Here is a 27,280-nt window from a genome sequence, read left to right as displayed (position 1 = left end):
TTTACATTTTATTAACTAAAAATAATGTTTTATACAAAGTTAGGTGGAGTTCATATCGTTTATTTTTTTCTAATTCTATCAGGTAATTTGTTTGATAAAAGTATTTAATTAATTAATACGTAAGCTAAAATAAATATTAAAAATACAATAAGTAACGAAAATCTTGTATTTTTAAAACTTGTTAATTTTTTTTTATAACTTGAATTATAGAAACTTTTTGGTTTTTAGTAGACCTTCCAGGTAACAACGCCGAATTAATTTTGATTAACGAACAAGCTGTTGTAAGAAATGGGGCGATAACTTATCTTAAATGTATGTCTGGAGATATGGAGATATCGCATTCACCTTTTCGAAGATACCAAGATACAGGTTAAAATTTTAACAGAATCGTTAAGTTGTTTATACCTTAGACTTACGTAATTATAATTAAGTATTGAAAATCAAAGACTTAATGATATAAAAGCACTGGGAATCAAACTTAAGCTAAAAGTTTTACTTTAAAAAATTTTAAACTGTAAGAAGAAGTAATTGTAGCATTAAGTGGGCCTGATTTAATATTTTAGACACTTTTTTAATTTTTTTTATCTTGGTATTTCGTGCTTTGATAAAAGTAAATAATAAATACGATAAACAATTAATATTACAACAATGCGACGGGAAAAAATGACAAAATCAATTTAATGATTTAAAACATGCCAAAAGTATTAATGTTTATACAAAGATTTTATAGCATATTATGGCATGGTTACTAAACTCAGTAAGTCTGAGGATATAAAGAGACTTCAGTCCTCTAGAGTTAGATGGAGACAATTTAATTTTATTTAAAAGTAAAAGAAAGTTAGTAAAGACAGTCACTACTTTAAGAGTGAGATACATGAGGTCCTGGGTTCGATATCCACTGATTTATGCTGTAGTAAGGTGCTCTAAAAACAATCAGCAGAACAAATATCGGGCAATTATAATCAATAATATTCAAATTTAACAGAGTTAACGCGAGACTGTAACCAATATTAAGGTCGTAAAAGTAAGCCCTACCACTTCGAGGATATTAATACAAATTATGTTTTTTTAGGTTCAGGACCCCGCATAACGAGCATGTCACTTGTGGGACCGATTAAACCCGAAAGTTGGCCCGGAAAGAGACTGACTCTGTTCCCGGACGCGGGTCCGGAACGAACCGGGGTTTATTCGTGTGAAGGAATGGACCCAAACACAAATGTTTTAAGCAAGGTCGTAGGGATTAAAATTGGTACGAAATCTAAGTTAAGTCATTTGTTTAAAATTCTTTAAACTTTTTTAAATTCTTTAAATCCTCAATGTGGGAAAGTCGAATGCGCGACTTAAACATAGAATAACATCAGTAACTCCGACCCAGTCTCGAGTTGCCTGTGGCAGTTTTGGATATTATAGATTATAATTGCTCGGTAATTATGCTGTTCATTAAGTGCTGACTCAGCAGGAGTTCGTACCGTTAACTTCCTCTTGTTAACCGTTAAAAAAATATTGACCGTTACTTCGGTAAAATTTTGTTTTTGAATTTTTGTTTTTCAGGATTTTGCCAATTGTTTTTCGATCATATAAGCGAATACTTATAAATCAAATAAAATCTGTAATAACAAGCCTTATCTTTATCACTAAAATATTCAATAAGAAAATAAAGAAACAATAATTTTTATGCACATGTTCTTAAAAAGATGACAAAAAGAACTGTAAAACAAATATTTAAAGCACAGTCAAAATATTAAATAAATAAATTGTAAGTGTAGTTTACTAAATGTAAAGAAGTTAAGTTTGTTAAAAGATTACTTTTTTCCAGGCTCTAGTGGTGTGATCTGGCCTTCTTATTTCACATACACTGCTAGCATAGAAGATCAAAACTTTAACATTTCGTGTGACTCTTTTGAACCCACCATCGGGGTGTTGTGGAGATTTAGCGGGCATTTAATCACCGGATCCCGGCCGGAAAAATTAAAACGGACGATCCCCCGGGTGAGCGCTCAAGATGCGGGAATTTACGAATGTTACAAACCGCCAGATGACGCTAACGAGGACATCTATTCATACAGGTATTCTGTTTTTTCTTTTTATCAAAAGGTGATAGGTTTTTATAATTTTTTTAAGGATGTACTTTTGTAATGTTTAAACTATCAGTAACTATAGGGCTCAAGGACGAATAGTGTTGTACTGGTGCGGCTCGGACCTAAAACTTTGGTTCGTAGTCCTATGCCATGACCGGCATATTGCACTACCAAATTTTTAGGCAGTTTTAAAAGTATTTTTTATGTTTTAATATATTAAAAATATTTCATAAAGTTTCCTGCAAGAGGAATCGAACCCGTTGCAAATAAATAATAATCTAAGGCATTTTTAAACACTTACGCTTAAAGCCTTAAAGCATAATGAAAAAACGAATAAAACGTTAAGTTTTAGTTACATTGCTTAAAGCTATACAAAGTTAAATCAAATTTAATGTAGCTTAAACGCGAAAGTTGTAAGCATAAGAGCCTTAGTAGTTTAAGCATAAGAACCTTTAATATCAGTAATTTTAGAAAATGTTTAGCTAGAAGTTGAAATGTTTTTAAATAAATAAGGGTTTAAGATTTTAAGGTAAGATTATATAAATAAAATAATAGAAATTTATGGCAATTAAGCAATTTTAAAACAAGTTGGTATACGTAACACTGTGTATCAATTATTAAAAGAGTTATTTAGTTAAAGATCAACTTTTTATAAAGTTTTTTGTCAAAGATTTGAAAAATTTTTACTAGAGAATTTTAACGTTGATTAAAATAACTCATTATTACGTCATAGACCACTCGATCAAGGAATTCTCCGCGTCATCGTTCGATTATGCCCACGTGACAAGTGGAACTCACCCAGGTGTGACCAAGACTGCGCATGCGTGAACGGAGGAGCTTGTGATCACGTGACCGGATATTGCGTTTGCCCTCCTGGTTTCCATGGTGATCGGTGTGAGAACGGTTGCGGTGGGAACAGGTGACGTCATTTTGTAATTTGTGTGTGACGTCATTGCCTAAATTACTTGTGTGACGTCTTTGATTAAATTATGTGTGACGTCATTGCTGGATTTATGTGTGACGTCATTGCTGGATTTATGTATGACGTCATTTTTTGATTAACGTGTGACGTAACTGCTGGATTTATTTGTGACGTCATTACTTGATTTTTTATGTGACGTCATGGATTTTTGATTTCTAATTTTGCATCAGGTTTGGAAATTCTTGTAAATATCATTGCAAAGAAGGGGGATCCAACCACGGGAAAGATGCCGAGGAATGCCGGGGAAAACATTTCTGTCTCCCCGATCCCTATGGGTGTTCTTGTTCGACCGGGTTCATGGGATTAGAATGCACGAACGGTAAGTTTTCATTTTAAATTAACTACTTTATTATAATATTTCAAATTTTAAAATAGTTTTTGGCGGACTTAATAAATATAATTTGTTTAAAACTTAATTTAAACTCGGTATTTAAGTGCCTCTAATTATCTAATAAGATCTACAGCAGAATAAAATGTTTAAAAAATAACATTTTATTAAATGTTATGAGTTTTTAAAATATAAATATAAAATTACTCCAAGAAATGTATTAATAAGGAACAGCATTATTAGGGCATTTATATTAAAACCATATGAATAAAAATGTTATTTTTTAAAATTTTATTTTGCCAATTTTTTACATTATTTTATTTTCTATACTGGGTGTACAAAATCATGTTTGTTATTCAAAGCAATGACCTTAATTATGTATTTTATTCATATTCTTTTTGCGGATTGGTTTTTAATACTTTTTATCGGGTAAGGGTAGGCTACTATTGGTAAGTGTTTGAGCTATCCGTAAACACACAACTAAGGTTCTAAAAGTGTGGCATCGGTGCGACTCGAACCCGAAACCTTTTGGCTCATAATTTAATACAATGACTCTGGACTAAATAACTTTTTTTTCTATATTCTCTTAAGGATTGATTTTTATATTTTTAACGGGTAAGGGTGTGCAGTTGAGACAAGTCTGAGCTATCCGTAAACGCCGGGCTCAAGGGCGAATAGCGTGGCATTGGCGCAGCTCGAAATAATATTGTATTTTTTTGGGGGAAGGCCTAAAATTATCCAAGAATATTTCTTACTACCTTCTTCTTACGCCCCCTAATAATATTCGAATGCAAAAAAAATTGTTTTAAAGTACGTCGTAGACCTTCTATTTAAGAGATTTTTCCAAAATAAACTTTAAACATAAAAGAAAATAATCAACAATCGTGGATAAGCATTAACAACATACTGAACTTAAACTAACATGCAACCAAGAAATGTTATTTTAAATGTTTTTAACTTTTCTACCTAAACCTGCACTTACAAAAATATAAAATTATTCAATATTGTGATTTTTACCGAGTTGTCATTTTTAAATATCGTTATTTGCTTACTATAATATACAAATTATTTTATTGTGTTTATAACTAGGTTGTCCACTGGGTATGTTTGGAGCTGATTGCAAGGAAACTTGTCATTGTAAGAGAGTGGATTTATGCGATCGATTTACGGGAAGTTGTACGCTAGGTTGCGCTAGTGGATGGAATGGACCATCTTGTCAATATCGTAAATTCGATTTTATTTAAATTAATATTTTTAAAAATTGTTTACATTTGTGATAACTGGTAATTGGGTCTCTTGTAGTTTACGGTCCTCGGGCGATCTCTTTAACTTTATCTCTTCAACTTCAATTTTTATACTTTAACTTTACCTATACCCCAGCTATAACGCTATATTTATTATATATCTAATAATAAGTTGATATTATTTATATTTGCGTTGAGTATTGCAGATTGAATTTGTAACTTTTACAGTTACTGCATCTCTTTAACTTTACGGTCCTAATTTTTTAAAAAGGACCTTAAACCTAAAGTGGTTTTATAATTTCTCCGTTAAGTGATCACAAAAGGTTTAAAACTAAATTTAAAGTGATAAATTAGGCTTTAAGTTTTTGCTTGATTGAACCAAATACCTGAGTCAACTATTTTGTACAAGGTCGGATGTTATTTCTATCAACATTGCGAAATATTGAATTTCGAAATATGTACCCAGGATTTAACCCCCACAAAATGAACCCAGGCATAAACTTTTTTTAGTTAAAAATCAGTTATTTAAAAGAAATGCTCTTTTTAACCCAAAAGTTTAGAATATCAACTATTGACTAACTGGAAAATAAAACGTGATGAAGGTTACGTTTTATTAGTTAGACTGTTAATCAACGAAGCCGTTTAGTTATTAGAACGCAGACTGTCAGATGGCAAAATAAAAGTGCCAGATCTTGTTAGTGATAAAATACTGTTAGGGTTTTACAAGTGTATAGGTGTGGTAGCCGATGTTCTAAGCTAATATTCGCACTTTTTAACAACAACAAATTTACCAATTTTGTTGTTTTTTTAAAGTTAGTTTAAATAAAATATAAACATCATGTTTTTAATAATACCTAATATCAAGTAACAATAAAGCACAAGTACGTAATTTACTTAATAATTGCAGTTGTCTAGGCTTTCCTAATATTTTTAGTGAACTTAAAATAGTATTTTGATACGCCGTGTAATACTATTATGACATCATAATCTTCCGGAGTGACGTCAAAACTTGTTTTTAACAACTATTTTACTTAAATTTTAAATCAAGTTTAGAAATAAGCAAACGTTTTTTGAGTTTAGAAATAAGCAAAGAAATATTCGAGTTTAGAAATAAGCAAACGTTTATATTTACACATAAGGTAATTTATAATCGAGTTGTTTTGGCAGATCAGTTTCCGCTACTCAAAAGGGTTTTATTAATAAACGTTTAACTTGTGTTACAACAAAATTTAAATTTAAAGTCTTAAAAAATCACATATAATGTTTAAATGTGGTGTTTTGTTTTAGATTTTCAAACATGAAAATTCAATATTTTTTAAGTATTTTTACCTCATTGGTAGAATGCGTTGTGTACGCGGGAATATTATTTGGTTGGCCATCGTATCAGTTTGTTTTGTTACGAACTGGATATTTTGCAGACCTTTGCGAATTTAACTCAACCGTATCAAGTGATGACGTAGATTTGCGGTCATGTGACGATCGAGACTCAGCATTAAATCTTGTTTTCACCCTCGCTTCAAGTTTTCAAACCATACCTGCTTTACTAACAGGTTATTTATTTGATCGTTATGGGACTTGGGTTTTCAGAACAGGGCTCTTAACAGGTTACAGCATAGGTTTTATATGCCTGGTCGTCTCAACTCCATCCACAAGTTGGTTACTATACCCTGCTTTCATATTGCTATCATTTACTGGTATTTCGATTCTTATTGTTAACCTACAGGTTGCGAACTTTACTGGGAGCTTTAGGCCTGGTATAAACTCCTTATTAAATGGATTTTTTGACTCCGGTTCTGTGATTTTGTTTCTTGTAAAGGTTATTTATGATTCCGGTTTAAACTATCATGCTTTCTTGTACGCATTGGCTGCGGGAGTTTCCCTAATGTGGGTCAAAACTTATTCGTTAATGCCACGCGGTCACGTCCCCTACCCATTACCTAAGGTTTACAAATATGGGATTTTTGAACTCTGTAGACAAACAAAAGATACAAAAGCTGTTATAGAAAATGGAGCCACATTAGAGAATCCAGATGATAAAGAAACTGTTGCTTCGGAAGTCGAAACAAAAACTTTTAAAGAATGTTTAAAAAACGTCGGACTATTATCCCATTTGTTTTATTTTTGTGTTATTAATTTAAGATTGTTATTTTTCTATGGAAGCCTCGTAAATTCGCTAGAAATCCATTTTGGAGCCACTAGCATCAGTTCTTACATCAACGTTTTTAACATTCTTTTATTTTGTGGCGCGTTTGTCGGGCCAATTAACGGCTTAATCATCCAGGGGGTTGTGAGATACTATAAGAAGAAACTGGGTCCCGAAAAAGCAAATGCACGTGGTTTATTTGTGTCAGGTTTTTGTACATGTTCACTAGCAGTGTGTTTATCTATAACAACTCTTCTACCACAGGCTGTCTACGTTGCATTTGTGTTTGTGCTAATCTTACGCGGGTTTATATATAGTAGTGCCACCACGTATATTGCCATAGCCTTTCCTGGTGCCCATTATGGAAAGTTAATTGGGTTAGTTTACACGATCGCAGGTTTTGTGAATTTATTGCAATATGGTTTGTTTCAAGTTGCCATTGATTTCGATTCTGATTTCTCGATTATTAATTATTGCTTTCTAGGCGCATCGTGCTTAACGTTTGTTTATCCGATAACGCTGTGGGTAACTACATGCAGGACAGGTTAACAAAATTAGAAACTTCCAAGATTCAAATCCCTGTTAGTTCATATTATTTTGTAATTAGTTATGCTGAAATATTGTTGCTTCAAACTTGTTTATTTTTAAACAAGAGTTTCTGTAAAAATTATTGGTTGATTTTCGCTTTTCATATATAACTACTAATACATGACTAACATTTAAACTTTTCTTCTGTATACTATTATTCTCCATAGAAGGGTGACTTTACGTTCTAAACATAGGGGTAACATTAGTTGCCCTGACCCAGTCTCGACTTATCTTTAGTAATATTGTTAAGAAAGTTTACCGATAATTGATCTGTTGATTAAGTTATGGCCTTAGCAGAACAGAAATTTGTAAATCTATTTTTAAAATATTTTGATTAGGCTTTTAGAATAAAATTCAAAATATTTTGAAAGATTTTTTTATTGAACAAAAACAACACGATTAGCAAAAACAAATATTTAAGAGCATTCCATTTGTGAAATATTTTCCGTGTTTTCCGATTTCTGCGGATCTTTAGGATTGGGTTTCATATTTGTAGAAGGAGGAATCTATAAAGAAAAATAAAAAATAAATAATCTTGTATAATTTTAAATGTTTTGTTTTATTATTTAGTTTGTTAAAAAAGAACAAAAATAATTTTTTTTTATAATTAATTTTGAAAACAAAATTTTTTTATTTTTTTGGAAAAATAATTTTTTTTACTTCCAAATTTTCGATCATTCTTAAACATTTCAGTGTTTCCCCAGTTTTTTTGTCGACAGAATCTTGATTCTCAATTTCATTTTCACTTTCTGTATCTCGCTCGTCCGACTCATTATATTCAATGTCAGACAGAGTTTGTCCGCAATATACAGGCTGACAAAAAATGAGATTATTTAATTAAGATAATGAAAAAGTAATTCTTTTTATTTTTAAACTTTGGCAGTTTGGGATATTATATAAATTATAACTGCCCTTTAATTAAGCTGCTGATAAGTGTTGGCTTAGCAGGCAGTAATACCGTTTATAGCGCCTTACTCAAGGGCGTTACAACATGAGAGCAGTGGGAATTGAATGTATGACTTTATGTAGTGAAGTCAAGTATTCTGATCACTACACCACACTGGTCAAGTAATTTAAATTGTGTTTGGATTATATTAAGTGCTTATAAATATATTATATTAATTTTTTTTTATCCAAGTATAGATAAAGTTAATCCAATTTTGTTTTTTTAAAAGTTACAAATTTTACGTTAAAGTTTTCGTCATCTCCTGAATTGTAATCCGACATATCAGCTTCAATTAAATTCCGATAATCTGTAAAGTTATCTGGTTTTCTTTCTTCATTATCCTCCTCTTGGGATGAATTCAAACTTTCTTGCAATAATTCTAAACTTTTTAAATATTCCTCTCTTTTCTGTTCAACCTTGAAAAATATTAATCTTTGTCAGTATATTGTAAAGGACTATTCCATGTTAATATGAAGTGTAAAAATTTGGTAATTATGCTGTGTTTTTAAACAAAAAAATTGGTTTAAAGGGTACCGATAAAATATACTGGATTGAATGTAACAAATATAACAAAAGAATTACATGAAATAAACCCTAATCTCAATTTTTACCCATTCAAAATACACTTAATACATGATTCCATTTAATATACATTTGGTCCATTTGATCCTGTATATTCTGGTATTATTGTTTAAACTGTTATTGGCATTATTGCATAAAGAAAATCAAATAACATAAGCTCACGTCGTCAAATTTAAGTTTACAAAATCCTGTCCTCTCAACTTTGACCCCGACCTCCTCTTCACCACTAGAGGGATCCTCCTCATCACTTAGCTCCTCTGGTGGCTAAATTTTGTTTTTAGTATATATATACAAAAAAAATTAATTTTCCAAAGTTTTTTTTTTGTATATATATCTTACCTCATAATTTTCTGTATCTGATGCCTCATCCAAAACTATTTCCTCTAAAACCAAAATTAAAAATATTAACTTGTCCTTTGTTGTAAATTTATTAATTTTAACTTATTTAGGTATTTTTGTTTTTAATTTAACAAATAATAACCCGATTACCATTTTCTTCTTCATCAGATGATTCAAGCTCTGTAGATTTAATCTTTTGTTCTTTTTCTTTAAGACATAAAATTTTATTTTATTTTAGGTAAATATAATATTTAAACCTTTTTTAAATCAGTAAATGATTGTTTATGCTAATATTATTTGACTAATTTAAACTTAAGACTTACAGACTGTTTAGTTTTTATTAACAATATTTTATACTTAGATTTGCTAAAAAAGTTAAAGTACACTAGCTTACAAGCAGCCTAATCTGCTAGTAGTTAAAGTAGTTTGTCTGTTTGTTAAATCAATTTGTATTTATAAATAGCTATTGCCTTTTAGTTTGGTTGGTTTTAGTATACCTTGTAATAACTCTGCATCACCAGCTTCGTTTATTTTTGAGTTTTCCATGATTTTATAGCAAAATAACAAAACAATTAAACTTAAGCTTGAGTTAATATAAACATGAGCCTAAAAATTAAAAACTTCATTACAACAAAAAAAAAGTTAACATTGCTTTATTTTTCCCGCGAAATATTACCCACCTTTGACCTTAAAATATTTTAACTTTATCCTCATTTATATTTAGCTTGCGAGGGTGGCACGTGGGGTGAAAATTGTGAGAATAAATGTCGTTGCTATAACAACGCAAGATGTGATGCTGTGACAGGATATTGTCCAAACGAAAGATGTGCTTTTCCGTTTACAGGAAAAACTTGTCAGGTAGTTTGTTGTATCGACTAAATTCGGCCTAAACATAATCTTTAGCTGTAAAAAAATATGTAAAAAATGATTATATTGTAAATTTGCCTGCTACACGAGGTTCTGGGTTGGATCCCTATTGCTTTTACGTTGTAGCGCCCATAAGTAGGGTGGTATAAACGGTATAAAATTCTGCTGAGCCAACACTTAATCAGCAGCTTAGTAACCGGGCAATTATAATCTGTAATATCTTAAACTGGCAAAGTCAATTTGAGACTGGGTCAGAGTAACCGATGTTACTCTATGTTTAAGTCGTGAATTCAACCTTACCACATCAAAGATAAGTATATACAAGGAAAAAATAATCTTCTTAAGTCTAACATAGATAAACATGTACCTATGTTTATGCAAAAGCTGATTATATGTAGATTCCTTTTATCAAATACATTTTATCTTAATAGAAATTTTTTTGGTTGATTTTTTCCTCGTTAATATAAGTTCATTTTTTATGTACAGGTTGATTCAATTGATGAATGTTCCTCTAATCCTTGCAGCCAAGGTTCAACTTGTGTTGACGAAGTTAATGAGTTTAATTGCCAATGTGTTAACGGGACTGGTGGTATCTATTGTGAAACAGGTAAGTAACATCTATGACGTTTTTATTTTATGTTTGCTCAGGTTCTTCACAGTTTGGGCGTAGAGTAGTGGTTGAACACTTGCCCGAACATCATAATAAAGTCCATGGTTTGATTTAACTGTTTCTATGTCGTAGCGTCCTCAAGTGTGGCGCTATAAACGGTATGAACTCTTGCTAAGCCAACACTTAATCAACAGCTTACTTGTTGGGTAATTATAATCTATAATATCCTAAACTGGCAAAAGCAACTTGAGACTGGGTTAGAGTAACTGATGTTACTCTATGTTCAGGTCGAAAGACGACCTTTCCACATCGAGGATAAATTAAAGTTTAAAACAACTAATTAACCACTAATAAATTATTGTTCAGATTATGACGATTGTTTATCATCACCATGCCAACACGGAGCCACGTGCATTGACGAAGGACCTCTTAAATATTCATGCGCGTGCGCGGATGGATATAAAGGAATAAATTGTGAAATAAGTAATATTATAAATATAGATATTATAAATACAATTAAGTTTTATTTTTTTTTTAAATGTGTATTTTTTTATATAATTTTTTTATTTTTTTGTAAACTACGTCTTTTTTTTGTAGTTTAAGCTTTTTTATGTAATTTATTTTGTTTTAATATTTTGTAATTTATGTTCATTTGCTTGATTTTCATTCGTTTATTTTCAAAAATGGAAAACCATAGTTAATTTAAACCTCCATTTACCAAAATTTTTTTTTGTTAATTTTCATTTTATATTTTTCAGATATAGATGATTGTGAGTCTCACAGATGTTCGGAAAACTCAGAATGTGTCGATAAAATAATGACTTATAATTGTAAATGTAAACCTGGATATATCGGAAGATATTGTCAAGGTAATATTTTATTAAAAAAAGGGAGCATGTCGTAATAATCAGAACACTTGTCTTTAATACATAAGATCCTGGGTTCGATCCCCAGTGATATCATGCTGTAGCGCTCTTGAGTAAGGCGCTATAAACAGTACGAACTCCTGCTGAGCCAACACTCAATTAGCAGTATAATTATCGGGGAATTATTGTCTATAATATCTCAAACTGGCAAAGGCAACTTTAGACTGGGTCAGGTTACAAATGTTACTTTATGTTTAGCTCGTGAGGTCGACCTTTTACACCAAGAATAAAAAAATAAAAAAATATTAAACCGTTTAATTTTAATGATTTTTTAGACCATTTTTTAATTTTTTTAGACCATTTAATAAAATCATCTAAAAAAAATTTTTTGTGTAATTTCAACAGATCAGTGCAATACAGGGACTTTTTATGACGTCACATATGAGGAGTGTTACGACTGTCCAATCAACACTTACCAAGATACTAAGGGGCAAATTGAATGCATAAGTTGCCCAACAGGGCAGAGTACAAATACTGTTGGAGCGAAATCAGCTGCACAATGTAAGAAAATTTATTAAAAATTTAAAACTAAATAAGTAGCAATTTCTCCATAAGATTTTTTGTATATTTCTTTATTCTCGATGTGGGAAAGTCGACTTCACGACTTAAACATAGAGTAACATAAGTTACTCCGACCCAGTCTCGAGTTGTCTTTGCCAGTTTGGGATATTATAGATTATAATTCCCCGATAATTATACTGCTGATTAAGTACTGGCTCAACAGGAGTTCGTACCGTTTATAGCGCCTTACTCAAGGGCGCTACAGCATGAGAGCAGTGAGGATTGAACCCAGGACCTCATGTGGTGAAGTTAAGTGTTGTGACCACTACACCACGCAAATGTGATGTGTGTGTGTTTCTGTATTGGCCGGTTTAAGGGCAAAAAAGTAATATAAGTGCGGTTCTAACCTAACCTTACGATCGGTAGCTTTACGCTATTATTGATATGTTACAGCAAGAGGCTTTGCTTATTTTTGTGTATTTTTTCAGGCATCTCTGATTCTGCTGACTCGAGCCTACTCACATCGATAATAATCGGGTCGTTAGTGGGCGTCATTGTACTGATAGCGATCGGACTCGGGTTGTGGTTTGTGATATCAAAGAAAAACAACGTCATGAGATTGGAGCATCTAGGTGGCGCTAGATCTGCGTGGTGACGTATTTGCATGACGTGTTAATTTTAATGAAGTCACTTTTCTTTTGGTTTTAAATGGTAACGTAACTGCATGACGTGTTAATGTGATGACGTCACCTTTATTTTGGCTTTGCATGGTGTTTTTATTGCATGAGTTTTTTAGTGACGTTAGAATTATAACATTGTTGCGTCATTGGCGTCACTTTTGTTGTAACAATTTTAAGTTCAAGTTTATTTTTAATTTCTGTTTTTTTAATTTATTGTATACATTCTTTTTAAGAATTCACACTTGTTTTAATTCAAAAAAGATGGTTAATGTGATTGGGGATTTTTTGTAATTCTAACCAATGCTAACCATGCATGAAAAATAATACAAAAAAACATTGTAAAAAATTTAAGTATTTTTTAAACTTACGTTTTTTTAAATTTTTTATAACAATTTGCATGACCTTTTTTGTTTTATTTTAACACGACTTTATTAGTATTTCTTTAGACACACTAGTAGGCACAATTTACTTTAAAATGTAATATTTAATTAAAGATTTTTGTAATACTGATTAAAATAAAAAGGCTTAAAAATAAAGGGAAAAAACATTTTTTGCCCTCAAATTTTACCGTTATAAATTATATAAACTTATACAAATACAAAGTAAATAATTAACACAAAAACTTGAACATCAAACTCGTATTTTATTTGATTTTTATTCATGTAAAACAACGATGATTAAATGTAAAAGTAAAAGATATCAAAACATGTACAAACAAAATATTAATTCAAATTGCTGCTTCAATTAAGCGTACATTTCCTCGTAATTGTTTTTCTTGGCTAAGTTGCAAACCATACAAGCAAAAGTTATTCCAATCAACTAAAAAAATAATAATTTGGTAAACTTAAAAATGGGTTTTCAATGTTTTCAGTTAATTTTAAAAAAAGTTAAAAATGTAATCAATAAACTAAACTATTCCATTTAATTTTGAATCTTTATTTTATGTAAACCCAAAATTAAACCTAATCTACGATAATAACCTAAACCTAATTTACGATAATAATTATTTTGATAAATATTTAGTTTAAAAAAAAAATACCCTACTATTTGGTTTGTAATGTTTTTAAATAATAGTTTATATTTTGTTATTTTATATAAATGCAAAAATAATTTGATTTTAAAATCTTAATTTTTAACATAAACTTGATCTACAATAACAATTATTTTATTAAATATTTAGTTTTAAAATATTATACCTCAGCAAAACCGATTCCAAATCCAATCCCAATTATTACCCACAAATTTTGTGAAATAAAATCAACAACTGACTGATAGCATGGCTGAAAAATAAAAAAACGTTAAAAATAAAATAAATTTTAAACCTACGAAACTCGAAAAAATTTAGAAAGTTTTGCATATTTATTGTTTAAACACATTTGAACTATTTTATATTTGTAAATAGGTGCAATTACCATAGATAACCTTTACTTAATGTTAAATCTTCTTTTTTATAGATAGAAAGTTAAAAAATTTATAATAACATGTGTAAAAAATTACACAAAAGTTTAAAAATAAAATTTGATTAAACATACAAACACCTTAAAAATCCAGCATTTGCAAAGGTTTTCTTTTACATTTAAATACTTTATACGAATTAAATTTTTTACGTAAATTAATATTCAAACATAATTTTAAATCCTGCAGCGTGGTGTAGCGGTAAGAACACTAGCTACACCACACATGAGGTCGTGGGTTCAATCCCCACTGATCTCATGCTGTAGTGCCCTTGAGTAAGGCGCTATAAATGGTATGAACTCCTGCTGAGCCAGCACTTAATCAGCAGCATAATTACCGGGCAATTATAGTCTCTATATTATCCCAAACTGCCACAGGCAACTCGAGACTGGGTCGAAGTAACAGTTGTTACTCTATGTTTAGGTCGCGCATTCGACTTTCCCACATCGAGGATAAAGATATATACAAAAAAAAAATCTAGTTTTTTTATAGAAACAAGGTCAAAAAATTTTTCACATTTCAAAATTTCTTTTAGATTAATAAAAACAAAAATTTTATTATTTGCATGGGCATTATTTTACATTTTAAAAAACTGTAACAAATTATGTTGTTTGTGCACACTCATAACCTAAACCTTATGTTAAATTTTTTAAATTTTTATAGATGAAAATTTTTTGTTTCATTTTTAAACGGTTAAAAAACGTCATAATTCTTATTTTTGTTACCTCTTTCCAGATATACAAGTTTGTCTTAGTAGGACCCGCATTCGTGCAATTCAGTGAAGTAGCCAAAACACAAGTTCCCGCCGCTGTTGAGTTCACATCGCATTCACAACCGTAACTCTTACCTTCAGACCAATCACTACAACCATTCAACAATCCACAACAATGGAACTGTAACAAGGAGGTATTGTTAAAACAATGGAATAGATATTTAAAGGTATGTTAATTACTTTTTTAGTGGTCTCAAGTTCTAGAATTTGTAACTTTTTACACCAAAAAGCAAATTTCAATTATCCCACACGCTTATTATTTATTTTGGGGGCCAAATATCGGTAAAAATCTAATTAAATGCGGATTAAATGGCGTATTATATTATGACGTATACAGTCACGTGACCTACCTGACGTTGCATAACTTGTGCTGATTGTACAGCGACATCGTCCGGTTTGTTTCCTTCTAAAGTTGTGTTAAAAGCATTTTTAACGTCGTTTTCAATCTAAATATTGGAAATAATAAATTTAAGTTTAGTAGTGTGGCATACTCGTTATGCCGTCGAACTACGAGCCTAAAGGTTTCGGGTGTGAACCGCAATAATACCACACTATTCGCTCTTGACCCGAGCGTTTACGGATGACTTTTTTTTTGTTATTTAAAATAAATAAATCTGAGTTTAAAATAAAATTTCAACTCTAAAAATTTTTGAAATTACGTCATAATATTAAAAACTTAAATACTCGAACTTACCGATTGTTCGTTCACAACCGCCCATATTCCAACTCCAACTTCGACAATTAATAAAATCGCGAGTGAGAAAGCATACTAAAACAATAGACATTATGACGTCATTATTTGTTAATTGTTTAATTTTTTTTGTTAATTCTAAATAAGTTGATTTTTAGAGTACTGACATAAAACCGAAAATGTTTTATCGTATAAACATAAAACCGAAAATTATATCGTGAAAATGCCATTTTTCGAACAATTAGGCATTTTTTATTAACCCCCTTTTACCCCTATTCTTCTTTGAAAAATGCTCTTTAATTTTAAAGAAAAATATAGACCCTTTAATTTCTGTAAAATATCGTTTTTAAAATTTTAGTTTTCGGGCAAATGTCTATTCGGTCAAATAGTTTTCGGTAATAAAAAGAAATACAAATTTCACAATCTCGCCTTTTAAACATACCGTTAACAACATTGTCACGTGTAAATAACTCATAGAAATGCCATGTAAGGGGTGTTATTAAGCATAGGTCATGGGATATAACTAAGCCATTTATATTCCATTTTAAATATGGTTAAACGTTAAAATAAAACTTACAATTCCGAGTATACATCGGTTTTCAACCACGGCTCCACAGCAGCCAACAAAACCCAATATAAACATCGCACTACCAGCTATTATTAACAAATAACAACCTGTATAAATATAAAGAGTTTAAACAATCATATATTTTTAACCTAAATTGTTTGAAAACCAATAATTAAAGGCATGTTTTTAATACGTTAAAAACTTTTTTTTATTTTATACCGTCATTAAGTGCGTATGATCGGTCAATAACACTCAATACCACAAAGTTATGAATTATTTTTAAATAACCTTCAACCTTACGTTACATAATTTTTTTGCATTGTTTTTGGTAAATTTAGTAAAAATAGCACTAACGAAGCAATTAAGATTGAAATTCTGTAACAAAGCCGGCGCATATTAGGGTTAATCTTGCATTATATTAAAAAAACAAAAACGCTTTTAATAAAAATATTTTGGAAAAAAAATTAGCTTTTAAATAGATTTAAAAAAACTGTTATAATTAAGGGTTGTTATTATTTTACCCGAATAATAAATCTCCAACTCTGCCACTGTGACCACACTTTCAACATTGTCACCCACTCTTAAATATATCCCGACCCCCAATACAGCCGCCCCAGCAATCTAAGGTTAAAATATAACCATGTTAAAATACATAAAAAAATGCATAAAACAACAAAAAATAAATTACGTAAACAAATATATTAAAGAAATACATTAAATAAATGCGAAAAATATACCTAAATTAACAGATATAAAATAAAATACAGCAAAAATACAAAAAATTTAATTTAAAATTAAAAGTGCACCAAAAACTTATTCAAAATATGCTTCATGACCTTAAAATGAATTTATTTTGTATTTATATGCAGTTCATTAAATAACAAATAATGTTAAAAATATAAACGTATTTTTTTTGTTGTATACCTATTCCAAAGCAGCAAAATTTTAAAACTTTAGAAACGATTTAAACTTACCCATATAAATATGTTAAAAGTAATTAACAAAAATTTGGCGCATTTGCTCATACATTCAGTCATTTTATTTATTAAATTTTTAAGTTTTGCCTAAAACTTAATGTTACTCTAAAAAACAGTTCAAAATAAAACTAAATTTACTTAAAATCTAATTATAATACCATTACAAGACTATACAATCTACACTAGGCATAATTGTGCAATTTTTATTTAACTTTACAACATAATAGCACGTAACTAGGCTTCTAACTGACAGTTATGGCCTCATATTAACATATACCAGTATTTATAAACCCTTTCTGTACATGTAAACATATTAAATCTTTATAATCCTAAATTTTAAGCACTTCTACTTAGTTATTATCTAATTAAATTTAACTTAATTCTATATAACGTTTTGTGCTAAAAGCGGTTTTATAAATGATTAACCTCTTATTGTGTATAAACAAACACGTGATGTTGTGACGTCATAATCTAACGACAATAAACAAATAACTACAAAGCATACATTGTCTTTGGACTGTTAAATATTTGCTGAATTGAAATTGCAAATAAAACTTTCAAAATTTAATAGCCTTATAAGTGGCTGTTTTATTAAAGTTATTTTATATCAACGTTATATACTAAATTTTTAGTCTAAGAACCCTTAAATTTATCTATTTTTTTAAGTTTTCTTACTTTATAGCTTAAATACATAACTTAAATCTAGTTCTAAGTTGTGCCAGTTCACTATAATAACCTCGTGATATTATTTGTTTATTAACTACTTAAATGTACCATTGTTAATATAAAATTATTTAAATTCTTTGTAAGCCATTCAAACTGCTGAACAAATACTAGAATCACGTGAAATATTGTTTTTTTCTGCCTTTAAGTCGTGACCACACGAGTTCTAATTTGAAGCATGTGATATCATGTGACATGGTTTGTGACGTCATAGTTAATATTGCGCTTGTAAAGCGAAAGAACCGATGTTAAATGTTGGCGCTGTGGTGTGTCTGTAGAATATAAAATTAAACAAATTTATTTATTTTTATAGTTAAATTTTATTTTATAAATTTTTTTTATATTAAAATTTTTTAACGCGTTTGATCACCGTTATTCTACTTTTATTGTTTCCGGTCTCAAACTATGACATCACTGTGGTCACGTGATTTATCGCTTTAGTAATCTGTAAACAAACGAAGTAAACAAAAAATATATTTTTAAGTTTTTAGTTTCGATTTTAAACTTTCGTTTTCAGAAAATTTATTTATAAATATTTTTTTAATTCAAAATTTTCAAAAACCTTAATTTAAATTTGATTTCTTTTTTGGGCAACAAAAATAATTAAATTCTAATAAAATTATTGATTTTTTTTCACGATTTTTTACCCATAATAATTATGATTTTAAAAATTAAGTAATATGAATATTTATTAAAATTGTGTTGTGCTAAGCAAAATATTATTTGAAGCAAACAAATAAAGTTATCTAGTTAAATAAAGCAAAAATACTTCGCTTTATAAATTTTGGTAAAATAATTATTACTATTTTACCATTTATTACACATAGCATAGTGTCATATGTGGCAAAAAAGTAATGTTACCTAATTAAATTACGCAAAAACACTCCGTTTTACTAAAAACCCACAATAATCTTCACAATTACAACAACTTACCCATATTCACTTGAAGTGGCGTTCTCTACAATTAAAAACCTAAACTTAACTCTTTCGTTTAACTTGTTTAAATGAATAGAAAGATGGTGAAGTGTTGTTAAGAATGGTGTTGAAGGATCACTTTTACAAATGGTGTCTTGAATACAAATTCGTTGGAAACAAAAGGAATTTGTGAAGTTTTTTTAGCTGTGTTTTAGTAAGTTATTTAAAATGTCTAGAATTTGTTAAAACAATTGTAAGGGATTAATTTAGAAGTAAAATAATTAAAATTATAGAGCAAATATTACAAATTTGAAGTTAACAAATGTTATAGTTATATATAAGCTATCATTTTTTTAAATATATGTTTTTATTCTGGCAATTATCATAGAATTTTAGTTTTTAATGTAAAAAAATCATTTTATCAACGTGATTTTAATTTTACCAGATTTTATAACTGGATTTTTATTATATAATATTTAAATTATTTTGTAAATTTTTAAGGTCTTGTAGTTAAACCAACCATGAAATTATTATTAAAATTAATTTTAATTTTCGGTCGTTTATTATTGTATTCTCAAGCAGTAAAATTTGCAAAAGGTAATTTAAACATTTTTTTATTTTTTAAACAAAAGCTAAACAAAAAAGAATAAAAATAATTTTACAAATAAATTTGCTTAATTTATTAAATTTTGATTGCTACATATATTTATTTTTTGTTTTAAATTTTTTTATTTTATTTTAGATCATTTTACCAAAAAATACCCCACAACTACAGAACCAAGTTTAATCAAAGATATAACACTGTCATCTAGCGGCCAAAATCCAGAAGATTTTAATGGATCAGGTGACCAAGTTACTCCAAATCTAAACAACTACAAATGCTATACAAACCATAACAATACTACATTCTGTGACGTAACAGCTAGAGGTTGGTGCCTTACTGCAAGCCTCTATGTTTTATCAGAGTTTAAAAGCATTGAACATAGTAAACCTGTACAAACTGCACAAGGGTGTAGCGGCAATGAATTTACTTTTAAAAACTCAACAAAAAATGATGAATTTAAAGTCTTTATAATATGCGATAATCTATCAAATTCTAACAATGTTAACCATGTCTTAAGCGATGGAGATGTAATAGTTCATTACCGATGTTGTAGATCACATTTGTGTAACACTTTAAAATCAAGAAATCGAACCTTAAACAATTTTAACAAAAGCACATCATATTACTTAAGACCTAATACTGTACTAAGAAGGACAATAAATCCGAAATATACCCCTACAACACCAAAAACACCTTTAAAAAGCAGTACCATAGATTTAATGACACAAGATTTCTACTCTAGCAATTTTGACAAGATTGGCGACGACTTTAGCGGTGATCAAACTGTTTTTACAAAGCCAAGAACAGAACCTAATTTGTCATTAAATGCAAGCATAAATATTAATCTTTATAGTACTAGTATGTACAGCGGGGATACTACAACTAATTTCTATGAAGATTTACAAGCATCTGGGTCTACTGAAAACTCTTCATTTCTAAGTACTAGCACAAAATCTAATGAGGTTTTAGATACAGGTACCACGTTCCACCCATATACTGCACCTTACACCGGTATTGCAACATCTTTTTCTGGGGATAACTTATCGCATAATACATTAGAATCCTTAAGCACATATCAGCCACTAACTGATATACGAACAGATGACAATTTATTTGTAATAATGCAGCCAACAACCAGCATTGATGACGTAATAGGTAAACCAAAAAGCACAAGGCAACCCAGCACAACAAAAGTAGTTCAAGCACATATAACTAAAACTGCACAATCTTTAACAAGTACAACTATTGACTCTACATTTCGAAGCACAATCCAGTTAGATGAAAGTATAGGTGTGACGTCATCAGCAAGTATTTCAAAAACTACGTCATCAATCATGAGTAAAACAACGCCATCAAGTGACAAGTTATCAACAGCAGACATCTTTGATAGTACAACAACATATACTGATTTTACTGACATATTAAACCTAACAAGCACAAATTTTAAACAACTAACAAACGCTACAACTAAAATGTATTCAGCTACTACAGTTTTATCAGCAATGGTATCCGAACCTACAAAAGAAGATGCAACCAAATTTATAGCACAAACGGGAACAAACTTTAACATACCTTCTAAAAGGTTACCAAGTTTAAATTCATCTGAACCTACAACAGAAGATGTAACCCAATTTATAGCACAAAAGAGAACAAACTTTAACATAACTTTTCCAACAAGTTTACCAAGTTTAAATTCATCTAAACCTACAACAGAAGATGTAACCCAATTTAGAGCACAAACGGGGACAAACCTTAACATACCTTCAACAACAAATTTACCAAGTTTAAATACAACTAAGATTCAATCAAATAATTCTGCAAGTTTAGACATTTCTACAAACCCATTTACTACAAGTTTACCCCTAACGACCAGTACAACCAGTCCTACAAATGGCCTTCAAACTGCAAACAGTTTAGAAAATAAATTGCAAAATCTTACAGCATTAGCAAATGCAACTTTATCTGCAACTGTATTAGAACGGGGAAATACATCTACCACCAGCATAAACAACTATTCAAATATATCCAATACAAGCACAACTACATTTGCAAACCAAACATTTGTTACCACTACAGTTTATTCTAGCTACATTTCTAATATTTCCCAAACCATAAACCCTCAAAATATTCTGCTACTTTACATTGCTGTTGGGTATGATAATGACGTCACAAATCGGAGTTTTATCAATAAAATTGAAGATGGTTTAACGTCTGCATACAACCAAATATTAAAGGTGAAATTTTTTTTTTTAAGACACCAATTTTAAAATTAATATTGTGTTTTTTAAAGTTTTTACCAATTTTTAGTTTTAACTTAATTATTTTTAGGTACACAAGACAAATAATCTAAGAAGACGCAGAAATACAAGTCAAAATCAAGAATATAAGGTGAATTAATTATATTTAGGGTTTGTATAAAACGTTGATAATCAATAGCAAACGTAACTAAATTTTGGCCAAAACTTTATGCCTAAATTTTACTGTCAACAGGCACTTTTTATTTATTCAAACTTACATTTATTTTCCCCTGAGAAATTATTTTTAATTTTTGAAAAACGTAAACCTAAATTTAAGTCAAATGACATAGTGTCTTTTAAACATGAATCTTTTAATTTTGTTGCCATTTAACATCATTTATTTTACAATTAAAATATTCCTTTTTTTAAATATATTTTCCAAGGTTCGGGTTCTTAGTGCGGAGCGTATTAATGAACACGTGGTTAAAATTAAATTTGTGACTTACAATCTTAATGATGAACTAGTTCAAAGCAATATTGCTTTACAATATTTTAGGTATTTGAACTTGATATTTAAGTTATATTTGTAAAACTTTATATATATATAGAAAAATTTAAATATATATTTTTTTCGTATTTCTTTATCCTCAATGTGGGAACGTCGAATGCGCGACTTAAACATAGAATAAAATCAGTTACTCCGACCCAGTCTCGAGTTGCCTGTGGCAGTTTTGGATATTATAGAGACTATAATTGCTCGATAATTATGCTGCTGATTAAGTGCTGGCTCAGCAGGAGTTTTTACCGTTTATAGCGCGTTACTCAAGGGCGCTACAGCATGAGAGCATTGGGATTGAACCCACGACCTCATGGTGGTGTAGCAAGTGTTCTTACTCCTACACCACGCTGCCGGTTCTAATATAAGTTACTACGTAAAATTTTACTATAAAAGGTTCAAGTACAAAAGGTTTAGGTTTAAAATACATAATAACTTAAACATTTAAAATATTTAATAAAATCTTTATTACATAACATTAATTTTACAACTTATTATAGACCTATATCATTAATTCTAATTTAGAAATGCAACAATCGAAAAGCTGACAAAGTTTTTAAACTATTTAGTCTTATCACCAGTATCTGCTTTAAAATTAGAAGATTTAAATAATGAAAATAATAAAGGTAATAGATAATTAAAAAAGGTGCTATTCTAAAAACAAATTTTAATATTTGACATTTTTGTTGTTGTAATGCTGGTCTTAAATGTGTGTTTACAATATGAATATTAGTCAACATTAATTTGAATTATTTTATAAGTTATTTATTTTTTATTATATTTTAGATGGTATTTTATTGTTGGTGGTGATAATAGTCTCTGTTGTATGTGTGTTGCTTATTATTTCTTTTGTGATTTATTCTCAACTTTCAAAGAAGTTTTCAACTACCGGGGTAAGTTAAAATTAACTTTATTTAAAACCTTTAAAATGAATATACTACATATCTATAATATTTAGATTGCTAGAATTTCTTATAAAGAAATACATTTTATAAAATTTTATTTACAACAACTTGTACAGTTTAATAAAATTAATACTGTGACAATTTGGCGCACTCAATTTAAGATTAGGTTGGTCTAATAAAAATTACTTTACGTTAGGGCTTAAGGTCGGCCTTTACACATTTTGGATAAACAAATACACAAATACATAAAATAAAATTTAAAGTTAATATGAACTCTTACCTAAAACATTTTAAAACTTAAACTTAATGACACAAATTACACATATGTTAAAATTTTTATTAACAGCATCCAAAAAATTCTTTTCTGGGCAAAAACCTCCAAAACGATGACAATGCATCGGAATCTGATTCAACGTTGGTTTATTGCGGAACAGAAGCCTCAAATCTTCAACAAACTCTCAGATTCGATGAACGGTAATATTACTAGGTAGTCAAACATAAAATACGTTTAAGTAGTATTTTTTTGTATATATCTTTATTCTCGATGTGGGAAAATCGAATGCGCGACCTAAACATAGAGTAACATCAGTTACTCCGACCCAGTCTCGAGTTGCCTGTGGCAGTTTGGGATATTATAGATTATAATAGCCCGATAATTATATTGCTGATTAAGTGCTGGCTCACCAGGAGTTTATACCGTTTATAGCGCCTTACTCAAGGGCGCTACAACATAAGATCAATGGGGATTGAACCCACGACCTCATGTGTGGTGTATGTAGATATACGTCAAGGCTACTGTATAATACATAACAGAAAGGTTTTTTATATAATCCATTGATACTCTAAACTTAAGATCGTTATATTTGTTAAAATAAATCGTTTGCATTTACAGTATTTTTTGTGTCATGCATTTATTAAAAATTTGATATATTTGTATATTCTTAGAGTTGATGTCACTAAAATGAAACCCGCCAACAACTACTCACTAAATAGTTTACAACATTTCACCAAACTAACCAACCAGCAAGTACAAACAGATGCTTGCATGAATATATCAAATAAACCTAAAACAAGGTCAACAAAAACTCAAACCAAGATCTGGATGGAAACTGAAACAAAACAGCAAAAAGTAAACTAAGTTTATTTTTTGTATTTATTATTTATCTATGATGTAAAAAGGTCAGCTAGACAGCATAACCTTAAAGTAACATATGTAACCCGACCCGGTCTCCAGTTGATTTTGTCAGTTTGGGATTTTATTTATTGGAATTGTTTAATTTTACTGTTTATAACGCCTTACTCTATGATGCTACAACGTGAAGGCAGTGGAAATTAAAACCAATACCTCGTGTGGTTAATCTAAGTGTTTTAACCATTGCACCACCCAGTCAATAATTTGACATAATGTCAGTTGCCAAAGTTGTCAGGCCTTTATTGTCCACTACTATTCTAGCATTGAAGTTATCTTATCGGTAAAAAAAAATCAAATATAATAAATTATTGCAGAATTTATTAACATTTTTTTATTTATTAGAACTCGATATGGGACGAAGTGGTGCACGAGGCTTTGTTAAAAGTAAATTCAACTAAAAAAACAAAATCAAATGACATACCAGCAAATATCAATATTCCGTTGTTATTACCAACAATTCTAGAACAGGTAATTAAGATATTAGTTAAAGAAGTAATATCATGAAATGTTGCAGTTTTTGTATAAAATATTTATGTAAATTTGGGTATTTTTTTTAAATTGTAAAATCATCGCAATTCCATTTTTAAGTGTTATAATGTCATATCGTTACCATTACAATCAATTTTTAATTTAATAAAACTTAATGTACCTAGATGGCGTAATTTGTTAACTTCATTGTTCGTAGATTTCACCAATAAATCTTCAGCCAATCCCGTGCAATGGTGACGTCACAGAAAACAAACTAAATCTTGCAAGTTTTGAAGGTTGGTTATTTTGTCAAAATTAAGGAATTTAAAAAAAATGGCCCAATCTATTAAATACATTTTAAATCTTTTTAAAATTTTGCTTATATACATTTTAATTTAATAACATTTAAACAAGGATTTTACATTTTTTTATTTTTTAGAATCCCCGTTTACTCCGTGTGATAAATCTTTGAGAGAATCAACGCGAAGTGAGAGAGATAAAAACAAGAAAAGATTAAGAAAAAAGAAGAAAAAAAATAATAAAAATCACAATAATAAAGTAATACAGAAAAAATCATTTAAAACAAATTATTTCATTTCTTAAAAACATTTTAAAATTCAAGGATAAAACTATGAAATATTGAATTTTTGAACCAAAAAATTTATAAATTTAGATTAATTCACCTACTTTACAAGACAAAGAATTATTTAGCGTTGTCTCCCCCATTCCGAAACATTCTAGTTTTACTCCAATATACAACTCTGACGTCATAAATAACTCTGTTACGTCACCAACAACCCGGGCAATACCACTAAATCATGACGTAGTTAAACCAACATTCATAAACTACAATGAAGAAACCGAGACACCAAAGAAAAAATCAAAAAAGACAAAGTAAAAACCATGTTTAAATTTTTTAAGTAACTTTATCTTTAAAATATTTACAGTGACATAGATCTAAAGTAAGGTAGCTTTAAATACGTATTTTTCTTAAATATTAATGACACTTTTCGTCTTTAGTGCCTATTTATCTATGTATATAAAGATTACTTTGAATTTTTACTTTGAAAAATTTTTTTTAGAAAGAAACACAAGAAAGAAAAGAAACAAAATAAGGAAAAAAGTTTTCAGAAAAGTTTAGAATACGCCCAACAAAAACTGGATTTGCTTCTTGGAGAAAGAGAACCTGAAATATTTAGTCCAGCATTCAAACAATACAAGGTATATATTGAATACGTAATTTGTTTAGTAGTTTATTATGTGAAAATACTGGAATCTTTTGTATTTTCTGTCTTCAAACGAACTCTCGTATCTTAAGATCTTTCTTATTTTTCTGTTATACTTCACGGTCCTCGCCAATTTTTCTTTGTATTTTAGTATTTCCGCTAATTTTATCTTGAAGCCTACTTTATGCTCTCTGCCTAATCTCTCCTGTACTTTACGGTCCTAGCTAATTCTCTCTTGTACTTTTATATGCTTTTTATATGCTTTTTCGAGAACTGAAAAGTACAAGTGATTTAAATATTTCACTATTTTATGTCATCAAAGTATGCATAACACACCTAATATTCTTCACATATTTTCAGAATATTTAAAAATAAAATTGTATATATTCAAATTATTATTTTCTAGGAGGCAAAGCGGTTAAGATGGAAACAAAAAACTCATCCAATCAACTTAACAAATTCTCAAATTTCATCACCTTCTTACCAAGCTTGGTGTGATACCACACAACTTAATTTTAATACTAATGTAAGTTTATGATAGCTGTTGTTACTTAAGTTACTTGTAAAATATATTTGATGCTAATGCTTTTAATTTTTTTAAATTAATAAGAATAATATTATTATAATAATACCGAAAAGAAAAAATAAGATTTTAAAATGATATTTATATTTTAACTTGTTTTTTTCCAACCTTTACTGCACACTATATAATTTTTGTGTTAAAACTTAATAAATTTAATAGCTTATTTGTACCCTGTGCTTTTAATAAAAACTCTTTTCTATTTAAATACAGAATTCGACCCCCAATGTATTTAAAGGGTTAACAGAACGAAGTAGTCAAGCTTTAAAAAACCCAGCCAATAACGTAAGTTAAAAAATATAATAACATTATTTGCAGACAAGCAAATGTAAAATAAATCTTCCTAAACTTGCGTTGTTTTTGCAGGTACAACTTTTAAAAATGACTTCCACAAAATTATGAATTTTTAAAGACATTAAGCTCTGTATTTTGTAATGCTAACTGAAGTGGGACAATAAACTAAAGCTTATGCGTTGCTTTTATTTTATTTACACTTTTTGTCTTACTTTTAACGTAGTTTTTATATTATCTTATTAAACTTAAATTAAATTATATTAAGTAACTTTAATTGCTTTAGCAAATACTTCAAAGGGTAAA

The 27,280-nt window shown here is 29.4% G+C and overlaps 5 protein-coding genes across 5 annotated transcripts; 3 read left to right on the top strand and 2 right to left on the bottom strand.

Moving 5' to 3' along the window:
- The first annotated feature begins 24 nt into the window (after positions 1-24).
- On the top strand, positions 25-13,712 carry LOC145742314 (uncharacterized). Its single transcript, XM_082560099.1, has 13 exons — positions 25-82; positions 229-369; positions 1,073-1,249; positions 1,817-2,066; positions 2,812-2,997; positions 3,231-3,379; positions 4,478-4,612; positions 9,955-10,088; positions 10,584-10,704; positions 11,074-11,190; positions 11,466-11,576; positions 11,979-12,134; positions 12,623-13,712. The coding sequence occupies exons 1-13, from the start codon at positions 25-27 to the stop codon at positions 12,787-12,789; spliced, it is 1,902 nt and encodes a 633-aa protein (XP_082416225.1). The 3' UTR covers positions 12,790-13,712.
- LOC145761090 (equilibrative nucleobase transporter 1-like) lies at positions 5,924-9,287 on the top strand. The gene has a single exon (XM_082574559.1). The coding sequence runs from the start codon at positions 5,930-5,932 to the stop codon at positions 7,322-7,324; it is 1,395 nt and encodes a 464-aa protein (XP_082430685.1). The 5' UTR covers positions 5,924-5,929; the 3' UTR covers positions 7,325-9,287.
- LOC145763732 (uncharacterized) lies at positions 7,780-9,854 on the bottom strand. The gene is made up of 7 exons (XM_082575241.1): positions 9,728-9,854; positions 9,381-9,437; positions 9,231-9,274; positions 9,054-9,155; positions 8,552-8,725; positions 8,024-8,176; positions 7,780-7,869 (listed from the first exon to the last, which is right to left on the bottom strand). The coding sequence occupies exons 1-7, from the start codon at positions 9,774-9,776 to the stop codon at positions 7,780-7,782; spliced, it is 669 nt and encodes a 222-aa protein (XP_082431367.1). The 5' UTR covers positions 9,777-9,854.
- Positions 13,262-17,384, bottom strand: LOC145761106 (tetraspanin-8-like). The gene is made up of 8 exons (XM_082574560.1): positions 17,275-17,384; positions 16,822-16,921; positions 16,310-16,407; positions 15,736-15,810; positions 15,392-15,487; positions 14,995-15,162; positions 14,011-14,094; positions 13,262-13,633 (listed from the first exon to the last, which is right to left on the bottom strand). The coding sequence occupies exons 1-8, from the start codon at positions 17,335-17,337 to the stop codon at positions 13,559-13,561; spliced, it is 759 nt and encodes a 252-aa protein (XP_082430686.1). The 5' UTR covers positions 17,338-17,384; the 3' UTR covers positions 13,262-13,558.
- Positions 14,220-27,268, top strand: LOC145761074 (uncharacterized). Its single transcript, XM_082574557.1, has 18 exons — positions 14,220-15,208; positions 19,013-19,129; positions 19,417-19,512; positions 19,658-21,753; positions 21,848-21,907; positions 22,200-22,312; positions 22,838-22,938; positions 23,099-23,205; positions 23,564-23,691; positions 24,163-24,346; positions 24,752-24,877; positions 25,095-25,173; positions 25,317-25,435; positions 25,551-25,771; positions 25,960-26,098; positions 26,510-26,629; positions 26,897-26,968; positions 27,050-27,268. Exons 3-18 carry the CDS (start codon positions 19,437-19,439, stop codon positions 27,083-27,085), a joined length of 3,777 nt encoding a protein of 1,258 aa, XP_082430683.1. The 5' UTR covers positions 14,220-15,208; positions 19,013-19,129; positions 19,417-19,436; the 3' UTR covers positions 27,086-27,268.
- The last annotated feature ends 12 nt before the right edge of the window (positions 27,269-27,280 follow it).

Source organism: Corella eumyota, chromosome 1 (genome assembly GCF_963082875.1).
Source record: "Corella eumyota chromosome 1, kaCorEumy4.1, whole genome shotgun sequence".
NCBI classification, from domain to species: domain Eukaryota; kingdom Metazoa; phylum Chordata; class Ascidiacea; order Phlebobranchia; family Corellidae; genus Corella; species Corella eumyota.
The sequence above is the reverse complement of the archived record's forward strand: the minus strand, read 5'-3'. Positions and strand labels throughout refer to the sequence as shown.

Coding starts and splice junctions, on each gene's coding strand:
- LOC145742314 (XM_082560099.1), top strand. CDS start 25: ATGTTTTATACAAAGTTAGGTGGAGTTCATATCGTTTATTTTTTTCTA. Junction 10,089..10,583: donor TTACAGGAAAAACTTGTCAG/GTAGTTTGTTGT, acceptor TTTTATGTACAG/GTTGATTCAATTGATGAATG. Junction 10,705..11,073: donor TGGTATCTATTGTGAAACAG/GTAAGTAACATC, acceptor ATTATTGTTCAG/ATTATGACGATTGTTTATCA.
- LOC145761090 (XM_082574559.1), top strand. CDS start 5,930: ATGAAAATTCAATATTTTTTAAGTATTTTTACCTCATTGGTAGAATGC.
- LOC145763732 (XM_082575241.1), bottom strand. CDS start 9,776: ATGGAAAACTCAAAAATAAACGAAGCTGGTGATGCAGAGTTATTACAA. Junction 9,156..9,230: donor CAGATACAGAAAATTATGAG/GTAAGATATATA, acceptor AACAAAATTTAG/CCACCAGAGGAGCTAAGTGA. Junction 8,177..8,551: donor GAGATGACGAAAACTTTAAC/GTAAAATTTGTA, acceptor ATTTTTTGTCAG/CCTGTATATTGCGGACAAAC.
- LOC145761106 (XM_082574560.1), bottom strand. CDS start 17,337: ATGACTGAATGTATGAGCAAATGCGCCAAATTTTTGTTAATTACTTTT. Junction 16,408..16,821: donor GTTGGAGATTTATTATTCGG/GTAAAATAATAA, acceptor ATATTTATACAG/GTTGTTATTTGTTAATAATA. Junction 15,488..15,735: donor CGGTTGTGAACGAACAATCG/GTAAGTTCGAGT, acceptor TCCAATATTTAG/ATTGAAAACGACGTTAAAAA.
- LOC145761074 (XM_082574557.1), top strand. CDS start 19,437: ATGAAATTATTATTAAAATTAATTTTAATTTTCGGTCGTTTATTATTG. Junction 23,692..24,162: donor ACTCTCAGATTCGATGAACG/GTAATATTACTA, acceptor GTATATTCTTAG/AGTTGATGTCACTAAAATGA. Junction 25,174..25,316: donor AAATCTTGCAAGTTTTGAAG/GTTGGTTATTTT, acceptor TTTATTTTTTAG/AATCCCCGTTTACTCCGTGT.